The sequence below is a fragment of the Kryptolebias marmoratus genome, linkage group LG21 (assembly GCF_001649575.2).
Source record: "Kryptolebias marmoratus isolate JLee-2015 linkage group LG21, ASM164957v2, whole genome shotgun sequence".
NCBI classification, from domain to species: domain Eukaryota; kingdom Metazoa; phylum Chordata; class Actinopteri; order Cyprinodontiformes; family Rivulidae; genus Kryptolebias; species Kryptolebias marmoratus.
This window is the reverse complement of record NC_051450.1, coordinates 17,160,137-17,175,844: the sequence shown is the minus strand read 5'-3', so window position 1 is coordinate 17,175,844 and position 15,708 is coordinate 17,160,137. Positions and strand designations below refer to the sequence as shown.

Sequence of the window (15,708 nt, the reverse complement as noted above, 5' to 3'; positions counted from 1 at the left end):
ATGTTGTACCAATTGAGTGGAACCAAATGGTCTTGAACCGATGCAGTGAAAGAGGTGGTAGGAGCTGATTGTTGGCAGATTGTGTCTGATTCATCAGCACGTAATTACTGAATAATAGAAGCATTCCAGTCACTTGCACCAGAATAAGGGGGTATTTGAAAAGAGGCTTTATAGAGTGCTTAACCCAAAGGTGCTGTTTTTGTCCTCCTAAACAAACAGACAAGCCTCTGCTACTTAAGGAATTAAGTGCACCTACGTATGAGTAGTGCCGGAGAACATTTGTGGATTATTATAAATGAACCACAAGTTTGTTGGCATCAGATCTTCAGATGGGACAAATTACAGCTTTCTTCAGCTATTAAAGATCTGCCAGTGAGTGTGTGGAAACATATTAGGCCAACAGAGAAACGAGCCCCCGTCTGCACCCCATGTCAGTTGGCAGTCCATCTTCTGCTCCATGAGAGCCTGCTCCATGTGCGGCCACTTTGGACTCCCAGCATTCACCCGCTGCTCTCCTCCGTTTTCCACCTCTCTACCCTTCCACCCCCTTATCTGGGCTGCCGGAGCTCTGAGAGGAGGGGAGAGGGGTCACGGGGTCAAAGTCTTTTCCTCTTTGGATCTTGGGGCTTGCTGGGAGAGGCTTGGCTAGAGAATGACTGCATTAGAGCTGGGGTTGGGGGGTCAAGATTTTAATTCTGTTAAAGAACAGCTGGTTTGAGTTTCTCCTCACGTCGCTCTTCCCTCCCTCTCTCCACAAATCCAGGGAGATGAAAAATTTGTTCAGAGGGAAACTAGTAAAATAAAAAAGGTTTACGGTCCAAAGCCTTTACCCTTACTCTGCTCCAGCATTAGGGAGGAATGTAATAACGTCAGCATTTGGCCTCAGTTAGATTGACTTATAACAAGGAAGTTCATTCTATGTTTGGGTGTCTTAACAACCGGATGAAACTTAATTAAAAAGCTCAAAAATTTGGAACGGATTTTTCATACCTGAAACCGGAGGAATTCTCTTCCTCAAGTTTCAATTTCCACCAGAAATGATTATTTCTCACATAATGTTAAACAGGTGAGACTGTCATTTTTGGCAGCTGCTTTACCGGTTTAAACCTGCAGCTTTCCAGATAAATCTGGAGGGAAACAACATCATATCAGCATCTCTACCATTATTCACACAATACTACAGCTGACTGAAATTGATTTGAAAGTATATTCTCATGCATTTTAAATCTTTTTTGCTCTTAACAAGCATATTGCTCAACCTCCCGTTGTTTTAATTGCCTCCTACACCAAGATTTAGCAAAGAACAGCTCAGTTACATCCTTGCTACACATGAAATGTGTTGAACTGAATGCCAGTGCAGGGCTCTCTCACATTTAGAGCTGGATGATGGACCAGGGAGAGTGGAGGAAGGGGGCAGGCACTAGAGCACTCCTATAAATGGAAAACTAATAACAGATTTTTTTGTCTGCTTTATCCTGTTCTCCTCTGCTGGGCTGGCCGGCCGGCTGGCTGGCTGGCTGGCTAGCCCCGGGGCTGTGTTGGTGTGTGGCGCAGCAGCAATCAGAGGTCATAATTTCATTGGCGGTTAGCATCAGGTTCAATTTTTCTAGTAGGTTACATTTACCAGAAAGTCTGGATTGTGTTACCGTGTAACGGTGGAATCAGTTCAGAGCTGCTGAATCCCTCCACCTTTCCAAGAGGAGCTGTGCAGTTGCACGGAGGAAGAGCTGTGTGGTCAGACAAACAGATGCTCAAGCACAGATCGTTAGTGCCAACTTAGTTTTATACAAAAAAGCTGAATAAGAACTAGTCATTGTGCATTCCTGTATTCATATCTGTAGTCTAAAATACACAGTATTGATGCAAAGTAAAAGTTTGTTTACAAATACATGTTCTAATTGTTTATTTTGTCAATTTATAAATGAAAACTAAGCTAAAAGAATAAAAAAATCTTAATTAAATCATTATTAACCAATTGTGCCTCGTAGGTGCTATCGATCTTTTTTTATGTAGTTTGAGACAGACCCTTTAACTAAAACAGAAACATCTTTTTAAGAGACTGGGTAAGGATCATCCAAACTCAGCATCCAAGTTGAAGTTGTTTCATGTCACAGGTCATACAACATGACAACACTGAGCATATGAGCAAAACTGAAGTTAGTTATCCATCAGCCAAAGATTTCAAAGTGGACTGTGTGTTCAGGATGTGCTGTTGGATCACATGCTTCACTTCAGAGATGTGTTTGATTTGCCCTAAACCTATTCTGCAAGAGGACAAGAACCCCAAACATCCAGGCACTGTCATTAGGAATCATCTCTAACTTTTAAAAAGAACAATGAGTTCTGGAAGTGATGTGATGTCTGATTCTGATCTCAGCATCATCAAGTGCGTTTGGGATTACATGAAGAGACAGAAGGATGCCTACACCCACAGAAGAGCTGTGGTTCGTTCTCCAAGATATTTGGAACAACGTAGCTAACATCTTCTAAATAGAAACAGATTAGGAGCAAAATTTGTGTAAAATAATGCAAACCTAGAGACAAGTAAAAAGTTATTTTGACCGTTTTATTTGATGTATGTTTTTGACATTACTTAGATCCAGGTCTGAGCCAAGCACTGGTAATTAATAACTAATTACTGTGGCAAGAAGTAAATGTGCGAGCGTTAGATTGTTTTTGTTGCAGGTCTCTGAAGCCCTGCATCTTCATCTGTATGTTACACATGCTAACCATCTGAAGCAGTGTAAAAGTCTGCAGTGTACCGTTTGCTCTTGCTGCTTTAAGTTCAAGAGGTTTCTCTTATTTTAGATGGTGAAAATGTACTCTTGTTTTTTGTTTTGAGGGGCTCTTTTCTTGGCTAGCCCACCAGCCTCTCTCCTTACTTTATACACCTAAAATCTTCACAGTGGCTGTTGGTTTTCAAAATAAAATGACCCCACACGAGATATGTTCACAACCTTATGTCACAGCTCTAGAGAAGTCATATTGCACCATAGATTACAGGTTAGCTGAGATGTATGCAGTGGTCCCAATAGTGTTCATTTTTTTTAAATTGTCATTGGAACTTCATTCTTATATCTGACATTGGTTTGGACGTCCCTGCTATAGTTGGGGCGTATAAGAGAGCTCATTTGAAAAGATATAAAGAAGTGCAAGCATAAAGAAAACTGTGCTTTTTCTTGTGAACATTTTGTGGGAATATTAGAGAAGTGCTCTATCTCAAAGGGGAATCAAACTGTGTAAAACAAAGCAACATTTATCTAAGAGTGGTATAATCCAAATTGAATATTTTCTTTGTTTCAGGAATGTGACCAGGTACACATCGATGATGTGTCTTCTGATGACAACGGCCAGGATTTGAGGTCAGTTTGATTTATGGCTCATCAGTAAAACATGAATTTCTGACTGGTGGAGTGGCTCATGGTAACAGTTCCTATCTCTTTTTTATTTTAGTACATATAACTTCAGCGCTGATGGTTTCCATGCAGCGGCGACTAGTGCCAACCTGTGTCTGGCCACGGGCGTGCGGGGAGGCGTGGACTGGATGAGAAAACTGGCCTTCCGCTACAGACGAGTAAAAGAAATCTACACCACCTACAAAAATAACGTTGGAGGTAATCCCCGACAAAACAGCGCCGCTCCACACAGATCTGTGGAAGAGAAATGAGTTTGCACGTGTGTGTGTGAGCGCCCACGTATGTTAGACTGTTCTTGTCTTCTTAAAAGCTGGGTTGAATTTTTGAAAATTTCAGTGGTATTCAGATGGCTGTTCCAACCCAAACAATGTTACCCTGCGTTTCAGGTCTGCTGGGCCCGGCCAAAAGGGAAGCCTGGTTGCAATTGCGAGCAGAAATTGAAGCCTTGACGGACTCCTGGTTAACACTGGCACTGAAAGCACTAACATTAATCCACTCAAGGTAGGACTCCAGTGAGGAAAATTGTACCCAGTTCCACAACCACACATTTATAAACTTACATGTGGTGTAAATAAGTCCTTTCCAAGCTATTAAAAAAAGAAACAATGCTGTGTATTTGTCTTTTGTACAGCCTGTCTCTTCTAATTTTGACAAATAAGTCTGCTAAAAGCTCTGACTTGAAAAACGAGCCAATCCTTCATTGGAAGACGTGTTTCAGGGAACCGATACATTGCTGTGTCTTTTATATGCAGCACATCGTGTTTTTCTTGAGTCCTCCCTCAGAGCGGTTTAGAATGATGTCACCTCTTTGCTTTCCTCCTCAGGTCAAACTGTGTGAATATCCTGGTGACCACCACGCAGCTCATCCCAGCCCTGGCCAAGGTTCTGCTCTACGGCTTGGGAACCGTCTTTCCTATCGAGAATATTTATAGCGCAACCAAAATAGGTAAAGAAGTGCTTTTCGCGTGCGACGTCTGAAAGGTTTGATTTGTCTCTCTTTTGTTTTGCCCACTCTAGTCACTGTGGGACATGCATGCTTGTTATCTTAGCCTGGTGAGTGTAAACAGTTCGGACACACATGCTACCTTAGTGACGGGGCTGAGGCTGGGACGAGATGGTGTGTGTGTGTTGCGGGTGGGGGTTACAGGAGAGGGTGTGTGTTACAGGGGGGGGGGTCGGTCACCGGAGAGGATTGATGTTCTTCTGTGAGGGAATAGACCTAATCAACCTGGGATTATTTTCTTGGAGCAGGACCTATGCTGGGCCTCCGCTCCTCGCTTCTGCATATGAAACCACTTCTGCACATTTATGTCATTCCAGAGGAACAGAAGCCCCCCCTCCTCCCCACATCGCCCCGCTTTTCCTCCCACCTTCCCCTCCTTTTCACTGTTTCAAATGCAAAATAAACACCAAGCCTCGCTGTTGCGACATTTTCAGGCAGATCAGAGCAGAGTTTTAGCTCTCCGAGGAGCAGAGCAGACCCTGGAACATGCATTCGTTCAAACTTTTAGGAACTGCTGCTAAGGTCGTCTTTATTTAACCTGAATTTTACTCTATGCTCTGATTTACAACTCATTACTTTTGGAGTTAACCCAATTCAAGAGTTTGCTTTAATCAAACTTGTCCAACACAAAAATGGCTATGATTTTGTCAGTTTTACAGATATGGAGCTGAAATTTGGTGTGGTAGAAGCTAAGAGTCATCTTTAACACATAATCTGAGTGCTAACTCATCTTGCAAGATCTTATGATGTCACTTAAGACATTATTTGTAAAGTTTGACCCATACAGCTACAGGAAAAACCTTGTCACTCTGAAGCAAATTGCTATTCAGTACTAACGTCCTTTCCTTGTCTCCTTCACAGGGAAGGAAAGCTGCTTTGAGAGAGTAATTCAAAGGTTTGGAAGGAAAGTTGTTTACATTGTCGTTGGAGACGGGGTGGAAGAGGAGCAAGGCTCGAAAAAGGTGAGAGACATCGAATAGAACTCTCACACAGCTGTTGTTGGGTCTTTTTTTTTCTCCACCAGCTTGGGATTTTTGTTATGAATGCTTCCAGAACACAAAACATACCTGCCATTCCTTCCCAAAGAAAGTAATTAGCACTCTTCAACAATCTTGCTTTGCTTTTCATTCGCTTATCCTCTTATAAGTACAAGAGAGAAAGTCTGTAGTGTGTAATCAGCGCTCTTCCTCCGCCATCTCAGGTTTACACAGCAGGGGAGGAGGGAGATGGCATAATTATATATTCCTGCTCGGCGCTCTGAGCAGTGTGAATGCTGTAATGCTAGACCAGCCCTTTCAGGCATGTTGGAGGCACATCGTAAATAAAGGAGATCGCACATAAAGGAGACTTGAATCATTGTTGATGAAATTAGAATATTTGATGCTCTGACAAGCCTGTTAGCACAAGATGGATCGAGGAAAGCTCAAAACCGTCGTCGGCGAGCACGGCGTCCCTGCTTCAGATGAATCTGCTCGCTTTTGTGTTTCTGTCAAGTCTGAATGTGAATCAGACACAGCAAACATATTCATTAGCAAATTAATCAGCATGTTTTCCTGACAGTTTCAGTGAGCCACAGTGTCAGGATGAAGACTCCTTTTCAACCTGTTTGTCAGTAAACACAGACTGAAACCACAAAGAGGGATAAAAGAGTGATGAGGGCGAGGTAACAACACTTACCCTGGATGAAAGTGTAAAGAGTGTTATGAAAGGCCAACACACCCTGGGAACGTTCTCTTTAGGGACGATTGTTAAAATAGATGCAAATATTTTCACTCTGTCTTGAGTTGTCGAAGTGTGACATTGATGGAAGGATAAGGTGTTTTTTTTCTCCCCCCACCATCTGAGCGATGTGAGTCCCCTGACACGTCATGGAGTAAAAGGTTTTCTGTGTCAACATCAGAGAGAACGTTAAAAAAAACACAACAATTTCACCCGTCAAGAGGTGCATATCAGACGTGACACTGCTTGGAACTACAAAAGCAAAAAAAGTCTGAGAAGTCCTCATTCCTTCACTTGAAAAAAAAAATCCACAATCCCGGAAACAATTCTGTCTTCAGTTATTACCGTCGCCTGGGAGAGAAGGCAGAGATAACATCTACAGCTTTTAAACTTAAAAGCAAAGACAATTTACAAAACAAAAAGCAAAGAGCTTTTTAAGGGTCAGTGCAGGCTCTCCTAAGCGGAACATATGCCTGGGAGAGGCCATACCTTTGATAAGAGCGGGTTTTGGGGGGGGGGGGTAATGGGCTCCACACACTGAAGAGCTGAGGACTCTACCTGACAAGCTCCTTTCATTCTCCGCGACTCGGGTTTCTTTTCCAGCTTTCGGCTTGGGAACAACAAGCTCGTTTGCACTGTCCTAAAACCACACTGGCAAGGAGGAAGGACGTCGTTCCTAAAAGCAGTTTCAAGTTCAGTTTGGTGGAATGTATCTGCAAATCACAGCTAAAAGTGGACGACGCGGCTGCACAGATGGAAGCCAGAATTGCCATTATGTTATTAAATGTAATTATTTGTGAAATGAATCCAATCTAATTTGAAGAATTTTAGGTGTGTTAGTTTGTCTTGTCAGTTTTTCTATATACTTATTATTTGACCTTTCATTTTATATAGAAATGTCCCGATTCTCTCACCTCACATTTCTACATTGCTTTGTTTTTCCTTACACCAATAGTCCAGGATTTAAATGTTAAAAATTTCAAAAAAGCAAACATTTGTAAATTGGAAAATAAAGTATTATTTAAGATTCCTTAACTCCCATATCTCTGTCATGTAATGTTCCAGCTGTTCACAATAAATTAACAATCATTTTCCCCTTTTTAACGTTTTCCATTAAAACTAAATCATGTGTTAATAAAGGCCTTTCATTCCTTAAAAGAATACATATTATCTGCTGCCTTCAATGCCATTTAATACAACTTTATGTAAATTAATGCTATCTTATGATGAGAAGAGATGGAGTTATAGCCATTTTGGTGCAGTCTCATGTGATATTATGACATCTGGTGAGATCTTGAATGACTCTCAGCTACTACCCCACCAGATTTTAGCTCAATATCTGTAAAACTGACTGAATTGCAGCCATTTTGATGATTGAGTTCAACACATTCTTGTGTTTTTTTATGGACAGTTGTCTGTGTGAGCTAGTAGCAGATATTTTATTAATAAAATAAGATTAATTAGGATTCGATGTGGATTTTTTAAAATTAAATTAACAAGCTTAAATGATGTTTTTTGTTCCTTCTGCAGCACAACATGCCCTTCTGGAGGATCTCCAGCCACTCGGACCTCATGGCCCTGCATCACGCTCTGGACCTGGAGTACTTGTAGCACTACATCTCCATCCTGCACCCCTCTGCGCCGCAGCACATCAAGCAACCTTTCACCTTTGCCCTCCAAGGCCCGTTCCACGCTTGCAGCTCAGAAATAAAGAAACGTCTCCCCGCCCTTCGCCCCTAGTGCTGCCTGGCATCTGTCTTTCACTACAAAAGGAAAAAAAAAAAGAAGTGTGGGGGGGGAAAGAAGCACACGGTTAATGTGCTGACATACTGTCACACGTCGTCTTAACCCTGAACTTTTTCATTTCTTTTTCTCTCCTGCAAAGCGAAGGAGAGAGAGGTGGATTTACGACGCAGCAGCTGCTCGCCCTGGTTACTGTGAATCGGCTGCTTTCTGAAGCTGTCTGAGTGTTTTATGCCCCCCCTTTCCCTCCCATTCCTTCTTCCATGTATGTGCCGGGACTCTGTCAGGGTTCACACCTTGGAGGAGAGCAGAGCTACTGACGGCCTCGCCTTCCTAGCCTTCCTCGCCTTCCTCGCCTCAGAACTCAGCTACAGTCAGCCGCAACTGCTTCTTTCCTCGGTTTAAAGCCTCCCCTCCATAACGGGACAGTCAGACTCTGTTGGGCGTCAGCGTGGAAGTCCTGAGCTTCTTATTTATGAACGGAGACTTTGTGCGTGGCAGCGTGCCACGGAGAAGGTACCACGACGACAAAAGACTCGTGCCTTTTACGAAGTACCACGATTTCCACCACAGCGAGAGGAACACGTTTATGGACGAAACAAAAAAAGGGGGGGTTTTCTAATAATTCAAGAAAATTAACAAAAAAAAAACTTTATTTACAATGCTGAGACAATCGTGTACAGAGGATGTTGGGGTTTTTTTGTGCGTGTGTAAGTTTGTAATCACTGGACTATTCCTTCCTATAATCATTTAAGTACACACTCTTGAAAGGTGGCATTGCTTTTTTAATGGAAGTAAAAACGGAACGGCCTCCGGTCGCACGTAAACCCCGTGTGACGCCTGAAAGTGTTGACGTGTTGAGTTTGATAAAAACAAATGTGTAGATAATGGGATTTTTGTGATCAACTGTTTTGTCAAGACCAAAAGAGCACGGATGTCAAGTGTCAAGGACTTTTTCTTTTTTAATTCTGTAGCGTTCTCAACCTTCTGGTAAAGTTCAGTCATGTCTTTGTATAAAGTAACAGGTCTACTCCTAAGACTTCAAAAGAAACTAGTTTTTTTTATTTTTCAGTTTTTCAGAAAGTTAGCTCTAAACTTGTGTCCTTACGGCATTTCACCAGCTTGCAGCCCCGACCCGTCCATCTGAAGGTAAACTAAAATCCGATGATGGGTTTCAGAAACAGCCTCCCGAGAGCCATTTTAATCACAAATTTGAATAAATCCGATATTTAAAAACAAGCTTGAATAGGTTTTATTATCTTTTATACAAGCACTATAAAAACTCTTGTACAGCAAGCATAATTTTGTATGATGTAGTGTTTTTATTTCAGCTTTGACTTTGACGGGGAAACCATAACGAACAGCGAGAGCAAAAGCCACTAACTTGGAGGACATGTGCTATCAACTGTGAATTTCTTAAATAGAAACCGACGTGTTGTGTTTCTAATTTTCTCCCTCCTTTGCACATGATCACTGTTTGGCCTTTGCGTTTCAGTTCAAATCCCTCTCTCCGAACAGGACCCCCCCCCCCTCTCTTCGGGGTATCTACATATTGCTGCTAGATCAAGGTAATGGTAGGTAAATAAATAGAGGAAATGTTTTATAGGTTCATACAGCACGCTTTTTTTTTTTTAAATTTTGTTGCAATCATAAATGCAAACTGGAAATATTTTACACTACATGGGCCTCATTGTGAAAACGCAAAAGATTGTCGTGTCTGCAAAATATGTGTACAGATGTTTTTGACATTATTATTTGATTGTGTTTAAATTAATAAAACTGATTTGTGAACTGTTGCATGTTGCTCTCAGATTCTCTTATGTCAGAGTTTTGACATATTTATCACCCGCCGCTAAAAGGCAAAAGGAATTTTCTGAGCGAATCTAATTTAAGATGGCTGCCACGGCTAATCAACACCAAAATGGCTATAAGTTAGTCGGTTTTATACACATTGAGCTAAAATCTGGTATGGTAGAAGCTAAGAGTCATTCCCAGCACATACTGGGAGCTGGTAAGAATCCAAACCAAAGAACATCCCATAAGTCCATGCTAAACATGTCAAAAGTGACCTTTTTCTTTGTATCATCAATCTGACTTTAACCTTGTTGACTCCATAATTTGGCCAATTCGTATTTTTCATCCTTCCCTTGAGATGATATTAAATATAAATGCACAAATGGATAATGCATTAAAATGCGAGCCAATAACTCACCCATTATATCGCAGTTTATGTCTAGGAATTTCAGCGGATGATAATAAAATCACTGAGAGCTTAAATAACAATTCTTTAAGTATTTTTGAGGCAGATTTTAAAAGGCGGTCACAGCTTGGAACTCCAGCCTCCCAAACCACGTTGAATAATTAAGCACATATGGATTTTTATTTAAAGCCACGAAGCCTGTGTAATATCCAGATCAATGATGTTTTTATTATTAAACAGGAGTGACGGCTGGGGTGAAGCGTGCTGATCTGTCAGGCAGGACAGAGCCGAGTCAGACCATCAGAATTCATCACCACAATGACCCTGCATGAGCTTTTCCTCCGTTGGAACAGCTGAAAGTGTCTGTCTGTTCTCCTTGATAAGTTTTCCTGATGCCTGGCAGAAATAACCAGACAAGACCAGACCAGACATTTTGTGAAAGAAAGAGTGGGTGTTGATGCACGCCAGCCAGCCGCTCTGGCTGTTTGTGCAGAACAGACAGAACAGACATTCAGCTCGTCTCATTTACCTGACTTTAAATCTTGTGATTGTTGCTTTAATATTTATGGCTGCTTAGTGGATGCATCTTGATTTTGCTGGACATTCTTGCACTTTTTTCTTGCCTGACGGTAACTGTGCAAATCCTCTTCGCTGAGCTCCCACCAAACTGCTCTGTGGAAATAAGAGGACCCATTACCTTGCAGGTCTTGTGTTATGACTTCTCAACAAAGTGCCCACGCTCCATAAAACTGTACTGTAATAATAAACAATGCCATTGGTGATTTACAGCCTTGCCCAGACAGTGATTTCATGCAGATTTCCACGGCGGGGCCCTCTGACGATGCATCACAATTGAACTAATATTGTATTACATGCGTATCAAAATCACCCCTGCCCAAAAATAAAAATAATAAATAAAAAATTTGATACACGTCTACATGAGCTACATCTCCTTTTACATGTCTATTAACAGGCCTGTGTTCTTTTGGTGGCTAATGTATCTGAAGTCCACAGATTAAGACAATAAGAAACAGGAAATGAAGTAGACTTAAAGCAAAACTCCACCCCTAGCAAAGCTGCATTAGGTTTCTCTGATCTAAGCCTCCCACATTTTGTCCTCATTCTTGGTGTTTGTCTTGAGACGTGTCAGACAAAGCCGGTGTTCCTGATTGCAGCTCTTGTGTGAGAGCGGTGACTCTGTTGTCATGCTGCGATGTTTGGGAGTGCTAAGCTGGATCCTTTGTTTACTGTTTGTTTATTTCCCAGTTACTGGGATTTGAAAGACAGAGCAGGGCAGGGACAGCTGGTCATCAGAAAGCTGCAGATGCCAGGCATCTCAGCCGTGAGTGTCAACTCCGAATGGGGCCCGGTGACCACAGCTATGCCTGTCCCATTCAGACCAGGGATTCTCAAATGAGTCTGGAATACAAAATGCTATTAATGTATGCTGTTGGTGGGTCTTGTTGGACCAAAAAGATATTGGTTGTTGGCATTCAGTTGATAGTTCAGGTCTTTTGAAGTTATGAATAGTTAATATCTTACCGGTTGTAGATAACTTTTTGTTTGGCCTCAGTTTGGAGAAATAAAGTCTGTCTGAGTCTAGTTAGTGACTCAAAATTGCAAGAAAATAGATATTTGCTTGTTTTGGGGTTTTTATTTGCTTGTTGTTGTTCTGCAGTCTCACTGAAGTTTGAGTGTTTGCAGCAAAGCAACCAGCAAGCTGTCTTTTGAGTAGCCAGTAAGGTATTTTAGTACTCTGAAAGATTGATTATCTACCATTTACACATTTTAAATTTGAGAAAGACTAATTTAATGTTTTGGTAATTATTGCAAAGGTGTTCCTTTTTACGTATTTTGCGAATCAAACTTCCCCGCTGCACAGCTTCCACAAAATGCACATCAGCTTCTGCGACTTGGCCCGTACCAAAACTAATTTGCAGAACAAATTCACCAACACTTTCTGTAACCTCTCTCTTCAGCTCCTAACCACTGTGAGGCTGCATTGTTTGACTTGTTATGAGTTCGAGTGGCGAATGCCAGGACCGAAGCTTGGACCGATGCTCGCCGTTGACTCAACCCCACCGCAGCTCCACCTGCATCTGCGGTTGAACACACACACACACACCGCCTCGTATTTACTAGGCCCACCGCACCTTTCCATCAAAAAGTGAGTGGCAGAGATTTATATGTCGACCTGAGGCCACTCTATAACCGTGTGTGTTTGTGTGTGGAGGTGTTCATGTGCATGACTATTTTTGCAGCCAGTTTGGACCTCCCTGTTTGCTGAGTGTGCATATGTTTGAAAAGAACCTTCCTCCTGGGTGTTAATTGGTCCGGATCTCCTCAGTCAGGTCTCGGACCAGGGCCAAGCTCCCCCCCCTCATCTGGCAGGGGCCACTTTAATAAACTGGATGTCATTTGTTAATAAAACAGCCGGGCGTCCCACCTTGGCTCGTTTTTGCTTGATAAGTCATCAGTAATGTTTCTGCTCAGCTCTCGTATTATTTTTCTTTGCATAGAAATGAAGGTTCACAGGTGAGGTGTGCTTGCTCTAATTTAAAGCATTTTCTCTGAGGCTTAAGACTTTCTCTGCTGTTTTATGGCTTGAAATTCAAAGATAATTCACTTCATCTTTGTTTCTTTGTATGTGTTTTTTCAAAGAAACTTTTAAGGCAGTTCATCATCTAAGCCAAAATAGGAAAAATAAGTTTTTTAAATATAGATGAAAAATTATAGCTAGCATAAAATCCAGACCAGGGTTGGGGACCTCTGGTATAGAGTATGTAGTAAAATAATTTGAAATAAATGTATTTATTTTTGTGTAAACTGGGTATGTGCAAGCCTTTTTACAAGCATGGAAAGCTGTGCAGCTTTTAGCGCAAAGAGAAAAACTCATCAACTTCAAAATCACAAAAAAGAACAGGCATGATATACAAAATGGCTGCTTTGTGCCACTTTTCTTGCTATCATCTCTATCTGGTTGTATTCTCTTGACTGGTCCAGCAGGAATGTTAATGTCCTGTTCCAGTTGGCTGGAATGGTTTTATTGGTGACACAGAGGGGATGGAGTGACAACTGGGACAAGACAGAATATTCCATATCCTGGGTGACTCTGCTGTTCTTTGAGGATTACTAAGAGTTTAATTGGCGGATAAAGAATAAGTGGCATATAGCATCCAGCAGCATGGACCCCCGCCAAGCTGAACAGCCAGGCCAGAAATTGCTAAAAAGGTTTTTGGAGAGAGTAAACAAACGTTTTGCTGGCTTGCAGTGACGGAGGGTACAGCAGCGAGGGGGGGAGGGGGTCCAGGGGGACAGATCTGTTAACCATCAGTGGATGTGTTTCATCCCGCCGCCCGTCTCCAAAAACCTTCAAGGGAGGCTTTGTGTACCTGCTCTGCAGACAGGAGCTGGGAATTTGGGGAACAGGAAACCGAGGCTGCCCCCCCTCCCCTCCGCCTTCTTCCCCACACCTCCCCTCCAGCCTCTTTTCCTCGTGCCCCCAGCTGCCCTACAAACACACGCCCCACTTTCACTGCATGTGATGCCCTCTTCCTATCGCTGCCAGCCCCCTTCCCTCATCGTTGGGACTTGGGCTTGGACTGAGCCTGTTAAACAGTATATCTGTGTGCTCGTTACAAGTGGCAAAGTTAATAAAGGGAATGTTTGGAGTACTCTTTACTCCATGCAGAGATGAATATGTGCCCCGTATGATCTGCAGGCCTGCTTCTGACAGGCTGAATAAAACAAATGTGGAGGTATTTAAACCTGAATCCATAATTCATGATTCTTCCTCTGACAGAGTTCACTATGGTGATTGTTTCTGGTCGTCCATGAGCCGCTTGGAACTGTTCAGCCACACAGCCAGCGCCAGTTCATATTAACCCACACCACGGCTATTAATCAGGACTAAAAGCTGCTCGGCCCTTTTCTAATACACTGCAAAGGTCAGCGTGGGAGCGAGATCGAGTTAAAAATAATCATGGAATCAGGAAAAGTAAACACAAGTTTTCATTACTGCAATGCACAGCTACTGAGGTGTCAAACATGATATCAGTGATTTCAATTAACTTAATGTGCCTATGGTGTGTAATCTGCAAATCTCTGTAATCTGTAGCTGTATTGTTTACCTTTAACTTTGCATTTTACAGGATTTAGACCTAACCCATGTAGTTTTACCTTTAACCCTCTACCTGCTCACAGGTGGAATTAAAGAATAAGGAAGTACATGCAGGAAGGGAGGTGAGAGTTGGATGGCTGTTGGTGTGATGAGAAGAACTACTCATCCTCCACACTGAGGTGACACGGATCATAAAGGCTTCATTGTGAATGCTGACTTGTCTCCCAGTATGCTAAATTAAAAAATGGATGTAACCCAATAGGGGATGGTAGCTGCGATAAGATCTGGAGTCTGCATGTGTCCCTGCAGGCCCTGCTCCACCTCACTACAACATGGGGGGGGGGCAGCACATCACTGACAGGAGGTGTTCAGAGCACAGCGAACACCCCCGGGATCAGCAGATCACTCCTTTTTTTGGTGAATAAAATCATTCCTGATTCTTAAATTACAGTCACCTTTCAGGGCTTCTTGAAGCCGGAGGCCATGTTTGTCTGGGTCGGGTGGAAGAGGAAGTGCAAGGTGCGAGCTGATGGTCTCTGCAGGCGGGGAGATGTGTGTGTGTTCATGTATGACCCTGTTTTGTATGTGATTATTGAGCGCTGGGGTAAATAGCTGTCAGGATGTGTGTTTCACGCTCATTGTAACTAAACTTGTTGTGCACATGTGAGTCACGACGCAGTGCCATGACAACAGTGGAGCTGTCTGATCCTCTCGCTCTAATTGTCTGTGACCTCGTAACTGGAGACGCACTCTCAAGGCAGGAGGAGGGCCTTTCACACGGCAATCACTTTTGCATTTGTCCTCTATGCAGCTCCTGAATGCCATTGCCAAAACGGTGTGTGTGTGTGTGTGTGTGTGTGTGTGTGTGTGTGTGTGTGTGTGTGTGTGTGAGAGAGAGAGAGAGAGAGAGAGAGAGAGAGAGAGAGAGAGAGAGAGAGAGTATATGCAGGTGTGACAGCTTCTTTAAATCTCACATTAGGACTTGTACTTTGTTGATTGGCAGCAGCACATCTGAAGTGAGCAGGTAAATCAGAGATCCACATTAGGATTATCTTTTGATGTTTTGATAGAAGAAGTAATAAAATATAATTATTCAAACTTATGAAGCAACAGGTGTGACAATTCATAACATCAACAAATGCTGAATGTTATTCAAAAAATTTAAGAAACGTTCTAAAAATTTAACTCTATTTTACATTTTTAGGAAACTTTCTCTGTGTTTAAATCAAAAAAGTCCCTAAGTACATGTTCAGCTCATTTAAAGTGGTGTTCTGTGGAAAGCATATGAACAATTAATATTTTACCTGTTGCAGATAGCTCTTTGGCTGATCTGAGTTTAGAGAATTTAAGTTTAATTTTGGTTAGTCCATGTGGGGTCAAGACCAAAGAGGATTGTTGGTGACAAAATAATTTTTTGTTTTGTTTTGTTTTTGCATATACTGTTGTTTTTTACGGTGGCCCTGAGGTGCAAAGCACTACAACATTAACAAAAACACAACAACATTAA

The 15,708-nt window shown here is 42.2% G+C and overlaps 1 protein-coding gene across 10 annotated transcripts in view; it reads left to right on the top strand.

Annotated features, from left to right (window-relative positions):
• The window catches only part of eya1 (EYA transcriptional coactivator and phosphatase 1), a 64,383-nt gene extending 54,706 nt beyond the window's left edge, over nucleotides 1-9,677 (top strand). For all 10 annotated transcript variants that reach the window (XM_017406634.3, XM_017406630.3, XM_025003846.2 and 7 more), the window contains 6 exons: nucleotides 3,304-3,362; nucleotides 3,454-3,614; nucleotides 3,803-3,917; nucleotides 4,241-4,362; nucleotides 5,281-5,381; nucleotides 7,669-9,677. In XM_017406634.3, coding sequence (XP_017262123.1) covers nucleotides 3,304-3,362; nucleotides 3,454-3,614; nucleotides 3,803-3,917; nucleotides 4,241-4,362; nucleotides 5,281-5,381; nucleotides 7,669-7,749 — 639 coding nt within the window. In that variant the 3' untranslated portion in view covers nucleotides 7,750-9,677. The remainder of the gene's footprint in view (nucleotides 1-3,303; nucleotides 3,363-3,453; nucleotides 3,615-3,802; nucleotides 3,918-4,240; nucleotides 4,363-5,280; nucleotides 5,382-7,668) is intronic.
• The last annotated feature ends 6,031 nt before the right edge of the window (nucleotides 9,678-15,708 follow it).